General features: G+C 47.1%; 1 protein-coding gene across 1 annotated transcript in view; it reads left to right on the top strand.

The window, feature by feature from the left end:
- The window catches only part of citb (citron rho-interacting serine/threonine kinase b), a gene marked incomplete at both ends in the record, with an annotated part of 183710 nt that overhangs the window by 145659 nt on the left and 24868 nt on the right, over window positions 1–13183 (top strand). Inside the window, 2 exons of the mRNA XM_080499233.1 lie at window positions 9633–9741; window positions 10199–10327. Coding sequence (XP_080355359.1) covers window positions 9633–9741; window positions 10199–10327 — 238 coding nt within the window. The remainder of the gene's footprint in view (window positions 1–9632; window positions 9742–10198; window positions 10328–13183) is intronic.

Here is a 13183-nt window from a genome sequence, read left to right as displayed (position 1 = left end):
ACTGGAAGGCTTGGGCTGCTTCAGTGGTCCAAGAGAAGGTTTGAGAGGTGGAGGTCAGAGCGGTAAGGGGTGCAGCCACTTTACTGTAGTCTCTTAAAAACCTCCGATAAAAGTTGGCAAACCCTAAAAATTGCTGAAGTTGTTTCCGGGTTTCAGGTTCTGGCCAATCTTTTACTGCAGACAGCTTCTGAGGATCCATCCTTTTCTCCCCCCGTGAGATCACATATCCAAGGAAGGATGTAGTGGAGGTGTGAAATTCACATTTCTCTGCCTTCACAAACAACCGGTTCTTGAGGAGTCGTTCCAGGACTTGTCTGACATGCAGGGTGTGCTCCTCCGGGGTCTGGGAGTAGACAAGGATATCATCTAGGTAAACAAAAACAAACCAGTTTATCATGTCCCGAAGGACATCATTGATGAGGCTTTGGAAGACTGCTGGGGCATTAGTGAGCCCAAAAGGCATCACCAAATACTCAAAGTGTCCCAGAGGAGTGTTGAAAGCCGTCTTCCATTCGTCCCCCTGGCGGATCCGGATGAGGTGGTAGGCATTTCTCAGGTCAAGTTTGGTGAAAATGTTGGCACCATGTAATGAGGAAAATGCCGAGTTGATCAGAGGTAGGGGATATGGATTCTTCACAGTGATCTCATTCAGGCCACGGAAGTCTATGCAGGGACGGAGGGTGCCATCCTTCTTGTCCACAAAGAAAAACCCTGCACCAACCGGAGAGGAGGACGGTCTGATGATCCCAGCAGCCAGCGAATCACAGATGTTATCCTCCATGGCAGTCTGTTCGGGCTTGGACAAGTTATATAGGCGGCTTTTGGGAAGGATCGCACCCAGAAGGAGCTCTATAACACAGTCATAAGGGCGATGTGGGGGAAGAGAGAGGACACTTTCTTTACAAAACACTGCTGCCAGGTCATGATACTCTGGAGGAACCTTGGACAGGTCCACAGGAACAGGTGACTGGTGAAGATCAGCGGCCGCAGGTGTCAGGGCAGATCGAAGGCAGCTGGCATGACACTGGGGGCTCCATGATGAAACCTTGTCTCTGCTCCAATCTATCTGGGGATTGTGCAGCTTCAACCAGGGGTAACCCAGGACTACAGGTGGGTTGGAGTGATCTATAATATGAAACCTCAGACTTTCATGATGATTGCCAGCCAACACCAACCTTACAGGGACAGATCGGAACCGGACTTGGGCTAACAGAAGACCATTTAGTGCTCACGAGACTCGATTGGGATCTGGAGCTGCTCAGCGAGTTGACTATCCAGGAAGTTTTCTTCGGCACCAGAGTCAACTAACACATTCACTGGGACAGGCTGAGCTTGCCAGCAGAGAGATGCGGCCAGCTGGAGACGTGGAGGGGAGGAGGTCATGGTTCGGCTCACCTGGATTCCTCCCGTTACTGGTGAGCCACCCCTTTTGCTGGACGGTTGGGGCAGGTGGCAATGTAATGGCCAGTCTTGCCACAGTACAGACAAGCGTCCGTGGCTTGGCATCGTTTCCTCTCTTGAGGTGTGAGTTGCGCCCACCCAATCTGCATTGGCTCCGGTTCAGTCTCAGATGACGGGGAGTTCACTGGACTGAACCGGGTTCGGGAAGCGGGTTGCAGTTGGTCGGAATTGCTGGCTGCGTTCTCGTCTGCGTTCCCGTAGACGATTATCCAGATTAATTGTCAAAGCGATGAGGCTATCCAGGTTTGCAGCCTCCTTCGTGTGGTGACTTGGTCCTTCAACTCCTCGTTGAGGCCTCGATAGAAGGCATTCTGCAGGGCTGCATCATTGAATCCACTCTCCACGGAAAGGGTACGGAATTCCACTGCAAATTCCGCTGCACTCCTGGCCCCCTGCCGCAAGGTGGTAAGGCGGTTTCCGGCATCCCGGCTCCGAACAGGGTGGTCAAATATCTTCTTCATCTCATTGGTGAAGGCGGAATATGAGGAACATATTTCGCCTTGCCTCTCCCAAACAGATGCTCCCCAATCCCTCGCCGGGCCCTTCAACAACCCAACCAAATAAGCTATTCTAGACCTATCAGATGCATAAGACATAGGCTGTAACTCAAAAACCAAGGAAACCTGAGTAAGAAATGCTTGACAGGAACCCAAGTTTCCGGCGTAGCGTTCCGGTGTGGGCACAGCGGGTTCACGAGGAAAAGGGAGTGGTGAAGGATTCGTGTTGGGAGATGCCGAACTAGGAGTGGGAGCAGTAACTACCGGGGCAGCTGAGGAAGTAGTCATAACTGTGGCTAAAGAATTAACCTTGCTGGTTAGCTGAGAGACTATTTAATAGAGCATGGTTACTCCCTACCAAAGTGCGTAGTAGCATGCCGTGGTGACCCAACATGGCACCATGACTGGCCATAGCCTGTTCCTTGACTGGTGCCTGAGAGACCTGATCAGCGCCGGTCACATTGTCCGCTGAGTTCATCTTGGTCGGACCGTACTGTCACGGTTCATACTCAGAGACTCAGTTGTGGACAGAGACACGGCAAACAGGGATTCTCTCAGAGTTCTTTAATAAATGACGGGGCAATGAACACAAACCAAAAAACACAAGCAAGCAGAACTCCAAGAGCCAGAATTACAGACGTACAGACTTTACCTAGAAACAACAAACTTAAACCCAACCAAACAGAACTCCAGAATAAACAATACAGAACCACTACACAGGCTAAGGAACCACCCCAAACAAACTATCAGGACCCAGTGGGAGACTGAGGGAGCACACAGCCTGGTACGAAGCAGAGCGGGATGAATGGCGTGGTCGACACTGGAGACCAACGGAGGTGGCGTGTGCTGCAGCCAGAAGGAGGCTGTCAGGGAGTCTTGTTGTGCTGAAGCTGTAGGAACGGGGCAACGAGCTGAGTCTCATGCAGGAGCTCGGTGCAGCAGGGTGGGTCAAGAGCTGCAGCAGAGGAGAGAGACTTAACGCAGGACAAAACAGACTGAGGCGAGGTCAGGCAGAACAGAGTACAACTAACGGTAGGTAGTTTTACGGCCCGACGCCGAGTCTTCATCTGATGCCAGCTTTATAGAGAGAGAGGTGCATTGTTGAGAGAAACCACACCCTGTCGCAGGTGAGAGCACTCAGGTAATCAGCACTGCACTCCTCCACCTCACACAGCATGCAGCACACGCCCACCTAGGAAAGAAGGAAAGGAGGGAGGGGGAAGGGAACAAATGCTGCCACTAGGCAGAGCCAGAGGTGGAAGTCATGACAACATGGGCAGATCAGATGAAGCTCTGCCATCAGCTGATCTGCCTCTGTCTTTCTTTTCCACCAAAATTAAACCTGATTGCATTTTATGTACATACCCAAATGTATTCATTTATTTTTAAATATACAATGCAACTTGCATCTTTAAATAAACTTCAAATATCAACATCAATGTGAAGGTGAGAGCAATCTGCACCCTTCCTCCACCGCAGCACACTGATCCAAACAGAACCGTCATGGAAACAAGCAGCTCCGCATGAAGGAAAAACTGCTGAAAGTGCAGATTCCACTTTTTCACTCAGTAAAAATGTGGCATGTTGTGAAAAGTGAAAGATCAAAATGTTACTGCTGCACGCTTCTCAACAGTAGTTTATGTGCCATTGTACTGTTTAGCAATTCCACACATCCAACTTGTCACATGATTCAAATTCTGGAAATATTTTCTTTTGTAATTTCTTCTTCTTTCACATGTGGACGTGTGTTTGAGAGAGAGCGAAAAGAGCGATTTAATTTACTGAAAAAAAGCCATTTTGGTTGTGTGTGTTTTTCTTTTTTCCAACTGTGTGTTTTGTATGATCATTTTTATGGTTTGTTAGTTTAGTTTAAACTTAGTTCCTTGGTGTTTTTTGTGATTTTTTCCGTGTCTCGTGGACCGGATGGCGTCCTCCGGGGCGTTTCCCGTGTCTCTGAGACATGGAGTCCGGTTGGTGTCGCAGCCCAGCTCCACCTGGAGCAGGTGCTGCAGGTGGTTGGAGAGAAGGTGGGATATGAGAACATCACCTACGCTTCTCTTATGAATAAAGCAGGGGTGGTCTTTTTTAAGGACGCAAAGTTTGTGGCTGATCTTATTGAAAGCAGAGTTATTATACACGATGAGCTTATTCAAGTGTCCCCGCTGGCTGTACCGTCCACACGGATCACGGTGTCCAGAGTCCACCCGTTCATCTCCAATGAGGCTCTGGAGCAAGAACTGAGGAGGTTTGGTAAGTTCGCAAGTGGTCCTGTTGGTCTGGGCTGCAAGGACCCAAAACTGAAACATGTCCCGTCTCTGCGGAGACAGGCTGTTCCTGGATTCTGTGACTCAGACACTGGATGTGTCTTTCTGTGTGAACCATGAGGAGGGTGTTTACATGGTGTCTGCAACCTCTGGGAGTTTTAAATGCTTTGAGTGGAGAGCTGGGCCAGAAAATGATCGCATGTCAGGAAACAGGACTGACGGGACTGACGGCGAAGAGCCGAGCTCTGAAGCCGTACCGGCGGCTGCCGCGGCTCCTGGTGGGTCCGGGTGGGCGGGGTGCTCCGTGGCCCCACCCCCTGCAGGTACGTGGGGTTCCCGGGGTGATGCAGCCACTGACTCCAGTGTGACTGAAGCTGAGTTGGTGCAGCAGGAGTAAAGGGCAGAGGTACTGGAGGATAAAATATCAAGTGTGGAAGAAAAATGAACCAACAGAAAATGCAGGAAAAGCTATGACTGGTACTGATGAACAGGTGACTGGTGAACAGGTGAGGACTGATGGGGAGCAGTGTGTTGAGATGGAGGAGCAACTGCAGACCTTGAGTGGTCAGACAGCAGAGCAGCAGGCTGGTCCAGAGGCTGGAGGACTGGACTCAGAGGATGAGGTTAACTCTGACACTGCATCACTTGCAGGCAGTGTCTCTCAGAACTCGGATATTTACTCCTTGGATGAGATCAATGAGTTTCTGAAGGACTCTTTTGGTCGGCATGTTGATGTGGGGAGTTACTTTCCTAGTGCAGAAAGGTTTGTCCGGACTGTCAGCACTCTTCAAAAATCAGTCAGCATTGACGTGCTGGATGAGAAAAAGCGCTATCGGTTGAGAAAACATGTTGCTGCAGTTAAAAATTATTTAAAGAGCCGCAAAAGGACAAAAAAGATGACATTTTCAAAATAATTGCAATATGACCATACTTCACAGGGTGTTTTCTTATCTGTTGGTTCTCTTTGTCTGTTCTGTGTTTTCCTCTCCTCCTCTGATGGCCTTGACAGTCGCCTCACTCAATATAAATGGGGGTAGAAATGCACAGAAAAGGGGTTTGTCGATGGAGACAATCAAACAGAAAAAGATAGATGTGGTCTTTTTCCAGGAGACTCACAGTGACGCCCTGATAGAACCAGACTGGGGGTTCTGGTGGCCGGGCCAGCAGGTTCTGAGTCACGGTCCAGTCTTAGTGCTGGAGTCGCCATCTGTTTCTCTCCTCTTCTGAATGTAAAGATTTTATCAAGTTTAGAAATAGAAAAAGGCAGACTTTTAATGGTTACAGTGAAAATTGATGATTTAAGCTTTTGCTTTATTAATGTGTATGCACCGAATGGTGGTGCAGAGCATTAGTCTCTTTTTGAAACAATGAAGGCTGTGGTGACTAATATGGGTCATGGTGAGACTGTAGTGATGGGAGGAGACTGGAACTGTTGTCCAGTTGATGGTGTGGACAGGACAGGAGCAGAACCCCACCCCCAGTCCTCCCAGTTCCTCTCTCAGCTGGTGATGGAGGCTGGTTGGATAGATTTTATATGTCTGCCTCTTTTCTCACTCGTGTTGTGAACTGCCACATTATCCCTGTTGGTTTTATGGATTACCATCTACTTTTAGCAGAGCTGTTTTTATCTGCTAAAAGGACAACAGGCTCTTTTTGGCATTTTAACGTTAAGCTTTTAAATGATTTAAATTTTTGTGAGAATTTTAACTACTTTTGGAAATACTGGGCAGGCCAAAAAGAGTGTTTTTCTTCTCTCAGTCAGTGGTGGGAGGTGGGGAAGGGCCAGATCAGGAGTTTCTGCCAGTTGAAGAGTTGGAAGCAGAAATTAGTGGACTGCAGAATGTTTCTGACACTGACACTGGCTTGCTGCTCTCTAATCAGCAACAACTGAAGACTCTCCTTCAGGAGAGAGCCAAATAAGCTTTGGTCCGAGCCAGGCTCAGAACTCTGAGGGACATGAATGCTCCTACATCCTTCTACTTCACCTTGGAGAGATCGGAGGCTCAGGGGAGGCAGATGGTGTGTCTCCGACTGCCTGATGGGTGGCTGACTTCATACCCAGCAGAGATGAGGAGGCATGCTGTTAACTTCTACACGGAACTGTTTGGAGCAGAGGACTGTGATGGGGATGCTGCTGCTGAGCTGCTGCAGGATCTGCCTCAGCTGAGTCCAGAGGACCGTCAGGTGCTGAGCTCAGACCTCTCTTTGGAGGAACTGAGTGATGCAGAATCACAAATGACCTCTGGGAAGTCATCAGGCCTTGATGGACTTCCCCCAGAGTTCTATAAACATTTCTGGAGCCTGCCCGGAGGGGACATGCTGGACGTTTATAGAGACTCTTTTAAGAACGGGTCTCTTCCTGCTTCCTGCTGCCATGCGGTGATCTCCCTGCTGCCTAAGAAGGGGGATGTGACCCTGCTGAAGAACTGGGGACCTGTAGCTCTTCTATGCACTGACTATAACATTTTGTCAAAAGCTCTGTCTAACAAACTAAAAGTTTTTATTGACTTAATAATTAGCAGGGAACAATCTTACTGTGTCCCCGACATGATAATTTGTTTTTAATGAGAGACATTTTTGAGTGCTGCAAATTGTACAACTTGAACACTGCTATTATTTCCATTGATCACTTTGAAGAGAAAGCTTTTGACCGGGTTGATCACTCTTTTTTATTTTCAACACTGCAGGCATTTGGGGTTGGACAAACATTTGTGTCATGGATGAAGTTGTTGTACAGCCAAGCATCATGTGTGATTAAGGTGGGGGGAGGGCTAAGCTGTCCTGTATGCATCCAGCAGGGCTGTCCCATCTCAGGCCAGCTGTACAGCATGGCTGTTGAGCCACTGCTGTGCAGACTGCAGAACCGGCTGAAGGGTCTGTGTCTGCCGAGGTCTGCTGCCGAGTCCAAGGTGATTGTGTCGGCTTACGCGGATGACATAAATGTTTTTGTAGCAGGACAGGAGGATGTGCTTGCTTTGTAGGACAGTTTAACTCTGCATGAAAAAGCCTCTTCAGCCAGAGTGAACTGGAGGAAGAGTGAGGCGTGTTTGGTGGGATGCTGGAGTCCTCAGGACACTCCTGACCTCCCTGGAAGCCTCAAGTGGGAGACCACAGGCATAAAACCCAAGTCTGTGGCTGGGAAATGAGGACAGAGAGAAACAAAACTGGGAGGGAGTGCTGGATCAGGTGCAGGCCAGATTGTCTAAATGGAAATGGGTGCTACCACAGTTGTCCTGCAGGGGAAGAACTCTCATCGCCAACAATCTGGTCGCCTCGTCTCTGTGGCACAAACTCAAAGTCCTTGTCGCTCCGCCGGGCCTCCTGGAAAGACTGCAGAAAGTTCTGGTAGACTTGTACTGGACCGGCCGACACTGGGTGCGAGCGTCGGTCCTGAGGGGGGGCAGGACCTTACCGACACCATCTCCAGAACTGTGGCCTTCAGACTGCAGGCTTTACAGATGCTCCTCTATGGCTCGTGTGTCTGGACGCCACTGGCACGGCTGGTACTGAGGAAGGCTGGGAGACCCGGACTTGATAAACAATTATTTTTGACAAGAACATCTGAATGTGACCTTTCTGGACTGACTCCTTTCTACATGTCAATGATGGAGGCATGGAGGACTCTGAACATCTCTTGTCCGGACACCAAGCCTGGGTCGTGGGTCTTTGAAGAGCCACTGCTCCATAACTGCCTGATCCCCACCCCAGCCACCTTGAGAGGTCAGCTCACCAATACAGGGATCACAAAGGTGGGCCATCTGGCTCGGACAGCCACGCAGCAGCTGACGGAGATGATGGGGGTTCGGTCCAGCAGAGTGGTCCAGCGCCTGGCGGAAGAGGTATGGCGGTCTTTTCCTGCTCCTCTTCGTTCCTTCGCACAGCACAAGAGTCGTGTTGCCCAGTGGAGTCGAGGAGAGGACTATGTTTTCCCCTCCCTGAGGGTTCGTCCTGCTGTGGGGGAATGGGAGGAAGAGGAGGGGAAACTACTTGACTATTACAACTCAAAAACTGGGCCTCTTCCAATACTGCCCTGGGAAGGATCTGTACAGCAGCTGTGTGAAGGTCCTGAATCTGCAGTCGCTGGCTGGAGTGAGGGAGTCGAGGTGGACTGGGTTGTTTGGTGGGGTTTCTTCCCCTAAAGGGATCTGGCGGGTCCTGTACAAACCCCCCGTGGAAAAGCGGATGGGTGACCTCCAGTGGAGGGTGATACATGGAGCGGTAGCTACCAACAGATACCTGGCCTGCCTGGATCCAAGCACTGGGGAGAACTGCTCTTTTTGTTCACAGCCTGAAACTGTGGAACATCTGGTGGTGTCCTGACTCAGGTTGACCATCTGGTGGTGTCCTGTCCTAGTTTGACCGTCTGGTGGTGTCCTGTCCCAGGTTGACCATCTGGTGGTGTCCTGTCCTAGTTTGACCGTCTGGTGGTGTCCTGTCCTAGTTTGACCGTCTGGTGGTGTCCTGTCCCAGGTTGACCATCTGGTGGTGTCCTGTCCCAGGTTGACCGTCTGGTGGTGTCCTGTCCTAGTTTGACCGTCTGGTGGTGTCCTGTCCTAGTTTGACCGTCTGGTGGTGTCCTGTCCCAGGTTGACCATCTGGTGGTGTCCTGACTCAGGTTGACCATCTGGTGGTGTCCTGTCCTAGTTTGACCGTCTGGTGGTGTCCTGTCCCAGGTTGACCGTCTGGTGGTGTTCTGTCCCAGGTTGACCATCTGGTGGTGTCCTGTCCCAGGTTGACCATCTGGTGGTGTCCTGTCCCAGGTTGACCATCTGGTGGTGTCCTGTCCCAGGTTGACCATCTGGTGGTGTCCTGTCCCAGGTTGACCATCTGGTGGTGTCCTGTCCCAGGTTGACCAATCTTTATACACTTCTACGAAGGCTGCTGGAGGCTCTGGGAAAGGCTTTTTCTGTCCCCCTTTTTGTTTATGGTCCAAAGTATATAAAATGAAAAAAGGCAACCGTGATCTAATTGAATTTCATCTTTGCATGTGCAAAATTTTCCATTTAACAAAGCAGGAAGAACCAGGTCTCAGGTGTTGGTTTTACTGATCCTCTGCATGTTTTTAAAGGTCTGATCACTGCTCGCCTGAGGAGGAACACACTTTTTATAAACTCACAAAAAAACTGACCATTTTTATTTCAGTGTAGGGAATCAGGTCGGTCCTGTGCTCCCTTGGTGAGGGGGACTGTCTGATCATGAACTTTTAATATTGTATGTGATCTTGTGTTGATTTTATAGCCCACCACAGTGTTTGTGGTTTCACGCTGTGTGATTGTCAAGTACAGTCGCAAAAGTAGGAACACTCTCCATTTGTGTGAAACAGGAATATGAAATAAGAAGGTTTCTGATCTTGAACAGAAACAAATCCAGTCGCTGTCCTTTTAATCTGCAAACATTTTTTATCCGACAGGAAATTGAAACTCTGGAGCCGTGCAGCTGCATACATCTGACCAGCTACAGCATCATCATCGGCACCAACAAGTTCTATGAGATTGAGATGAAACAGTTTGTTCTCGAAGGTCAGAACGCAAGTAAAACACAAAACCAGTCCTTTTTACTGAAGAGCATTCACCTTTTCTTAAACCTTTTTTCAATAGAACAACATATGTTAATGACAAAATAAGTTTGTGAGTCTTCTCACTGTCGATTCTGTTTGTTGGCTGTTTTAAAACATTCATGCTTTTTGTACTTAAAGCACAAAAAGCAATCAAATGTTTGCATCAGAAGGGAAACACTAATCAAATGTAGCGTATTCACAACAGAAAATCAATAACAGGAAAATACCTCCAGATGAACAAATACATTAATAAATAAAACAGAGTGAAAGTAGTGTAAGTTAACAGATGTTTTAGCTTTTTGTTGACTGAATTTGAATTCTTTGAAAATAACAGCAACCGTCAGACTCTTACCTCGTCCTTCTAGCTTCTCATGGTGATTGCCGTATGGTTCATCCGTCCTCTCGCTCTTCCTCTGCAGAGTTCCTGGACAAGAACGACATGTCGCTGGCCTCGGCCGTGTTCGCCGCCTCGTCGCACAGTTTCCCCATCGCCATCATGCAGGTGGCCAGCACCCTGCAGAAGGAGGAGTACCTCCTGTGTTTTCACGGTGGGCTTCACACACCACTTGCAGCAGAGCTCACCAGCAGCTCGCTGCCCACATGGAAAGAACCTATATGAGGATATATGCACATATATGAAACCTATATGCAGCATATATGCACATATATGCTGCACATATGCACATATATGTACATATATGTGCGTATATGTACATATATGTACATAAAATATAGGAAAACGGCCAATTGTATATATGTCACATATATTCAAAACCTATATGAAAACATATGTTTATTTAGGTTCTTTCCATGTGGGTGTTCACCATGTTCTGTTATTTATGCTTTCTCCCAGTCAGAGAGCTGTTTAAACTAGTACATGCAATTACACACAGTCAATAAATGGCTGCTTTTCACTGGTGGTACAGACGTTGGCGGGTTCTATTGTCACAGTGGCTCCCCGTTGGGATCCCCCACAGAGTCACAGAGTCAGGAGTTCCAAAACCCATTCTTTTATTAAGTGAAAACAAAAACCACAAACTCAAACTCTCACATGCAGACTCTGCAGTCCTGCATGCCTCTCCTCCGCCTGTCACCCCGTGTGTCCGGGGAGGCTCCTCCTTTATGGGCCGAGAGGTGAGGCAGAACACCGGATTACCATCAGGGCTTAATCAACTCCCTGCCACGGTATTAGGCCATGTTTACACCTACCCGGGTTTTTGAAAAAACTTTGATATTTCTCTGTATTTGGGCTGTGCAGTTACACATAAATGTAGCTATGACTCACCACAAACCATGATTCCTGAAAATTCCGGCCACAGTGGAGATCTGGATAAAATCTGTGTCCGGTTGCATCTCAAGGTGGAGGCAGAGATTTACATCACAATTCCTGACGTCCTGTTTTTTCCAGGATTTTCATTGGCTATTATGACTTCATGCTTCTCGATACACTGCCCCCTACAGGTCTGGTTGCTCATAGCAGCTCTGAACCAGGTGTATATGCAGTCGGTGTAGATGACGATTTTTTTAAAGGGAGAGGGGGAAATGTCAATTTTTTGTATAAACCCAGGTCCATGTAAATGTGGCCTTAGTTACTGTCAAACATCAGGCCCATGGGACAATACCAGCCTGGCAACAATCCAGCCAAACTAACAAGCAAAATGTAAAGCATTTTAAGAAAACAATGATTTTTTTGAACACATTTCTTGAGAGAGGGCGAACACAACACGACACTGAGACTCAAGCTGAGATATCGGTGATTCTGCCATGAAGGTGAGGAAACTAGCATTGGCCTCAATGTCAAGCTGTCAGGCTGAGTTTGTAAAAACATGAATAAGAGAACAGCTATACAAGTTTTTAGGACATTTCACTGTGTTTTGCATCTGAACATTTTTCAGTGGTAATTGTTTTCTGCACCACAAAAAACAACTATGACGTTTAAACTTAACAGTTGTTATGGCACTATTTTACTGGTCCAGCTCAGTGACGATCAAATTGTGCTGCTCGTGGCCCCTGAAATAAAATGTGTTTGACTCCTCTGGTCTAAATTCTTGAAAAAGAACAAGTAACGTTATGAGTGAAACATGTGGTTTGAGTAATTTGCTGACCTCCTGTCTTATGGAGGTATCATTATGGAGGTATCATTATGGAGGTATCATTATGGAGGTATCATTATGGAGGTATTATTGGTGAAAAAGGTTTGAGCACTTAGTAAGAATGGAATTTTTAGTGTTGTTCCGTGAATTTGTAGTTGTGTACTGTGAATTTGTAGCTGTGTACCATGAATTTGTATTTGTGTACTGTGAATTTGTAGCTGTGTACTGTGAATTTGGAGTTGTGTACTGTGAATTTGTAGTTGTGTACTGTGAATTTGTAGCTGTGTACTGTGAATTTGTAGCTGTGTACTGTGAATTTGGAGTTGTGTAGTGTGAATTTGGAGTTGTGTAGTGTGAATTTGTGGTTGTGTACTGTGAATTTGTAGCTGTGTACTGTGAATTTGGAGTTGTGTACTGTGAATTTGTAGCTGTGTACTGTGAATTTGTAGCTGTGTACTGTGAATTTGTAGCTGTGTACTGTGAATTTGGAGTTGTGTAGTGTGAATTTGTGGTTGTGTACTGTGAATTTGTAGCTGCGTACTGTGAATTTGGAGTTGTGTACTGTGAATTTGTGGTTGTGTAGTGTGAATTTGTAGCTGTGGACTGTGAATTTGTGGTTGTGTACTGTGAATTTGGAGTTGTGTACTGTGAATTTGTAGCTGTGGACTGTGAATTTGGAGTTGTGTACTGTGAATTTGGAGTTGTGTACTGTGAATTTGTAGCTGTGGACTGTGAATTTGGAGTTGTGTACTGTGAATTTGGAGTTGTGTACTGTGAATTTGTAGTTGTGTACTGTGAATTTGTAGCTGTGTACTGTGAATTTGTAGTTGTGTACTGTGAATTTGTAGCTGTGTACTGTGAATTTGTAGCTGTGTACTGTGAATTTGTAGCTGTGTACTGTGAATTTGTGGTTGTGTACTGTGAATTTGTAGCTGTGTACTGTGAATTTGTAGCTGTGGACTGTGAATTTGGAGTTGTGTACTGTGAATTTGTAGCTGTGTACTGTGAATTTGTAGCTGTGGACTGTGAATTTGGAGTTGTGTACTGTGAATTTGTAGCTGTGTACTGTGAATTTGTAGCTGTGGACTGTGAATTTGTAGCTGTGTACTGTGAATTTGTGGTTGTGTACTGTGAATTTGTAGCTGTGTACTGTGAATTTGTAGCTGTGTACTGTGAATTTGTAGTTGTGTACTGTGAATTTGTAGTTGTGTACTGTTAATTTGTAGTTGTGTACTGTTAATTTGTAGTTGTGTACTGTGAATTTGGAGTTGTGGACTGTGAATTTGGAGTTGTGTACTGTGAATTTGTAGT

This window comes from Blennius ocellaris, assembly GCF_963422515.1.
Source record: "Blennius ocellaris genome assembly, chromosome: 7".
Lineage (NCBI taxonomy): Eukaryota > Metazoa > Chordata > Actinopteri > Blenniiformes > Blenniidae > Blennius > Blennius ocellaris.
The sequence above is the reverse complement of the archived record's forward strand: the minus strand, read 5'-3'. Positions and strand labels throughout refer to the sequence as shown.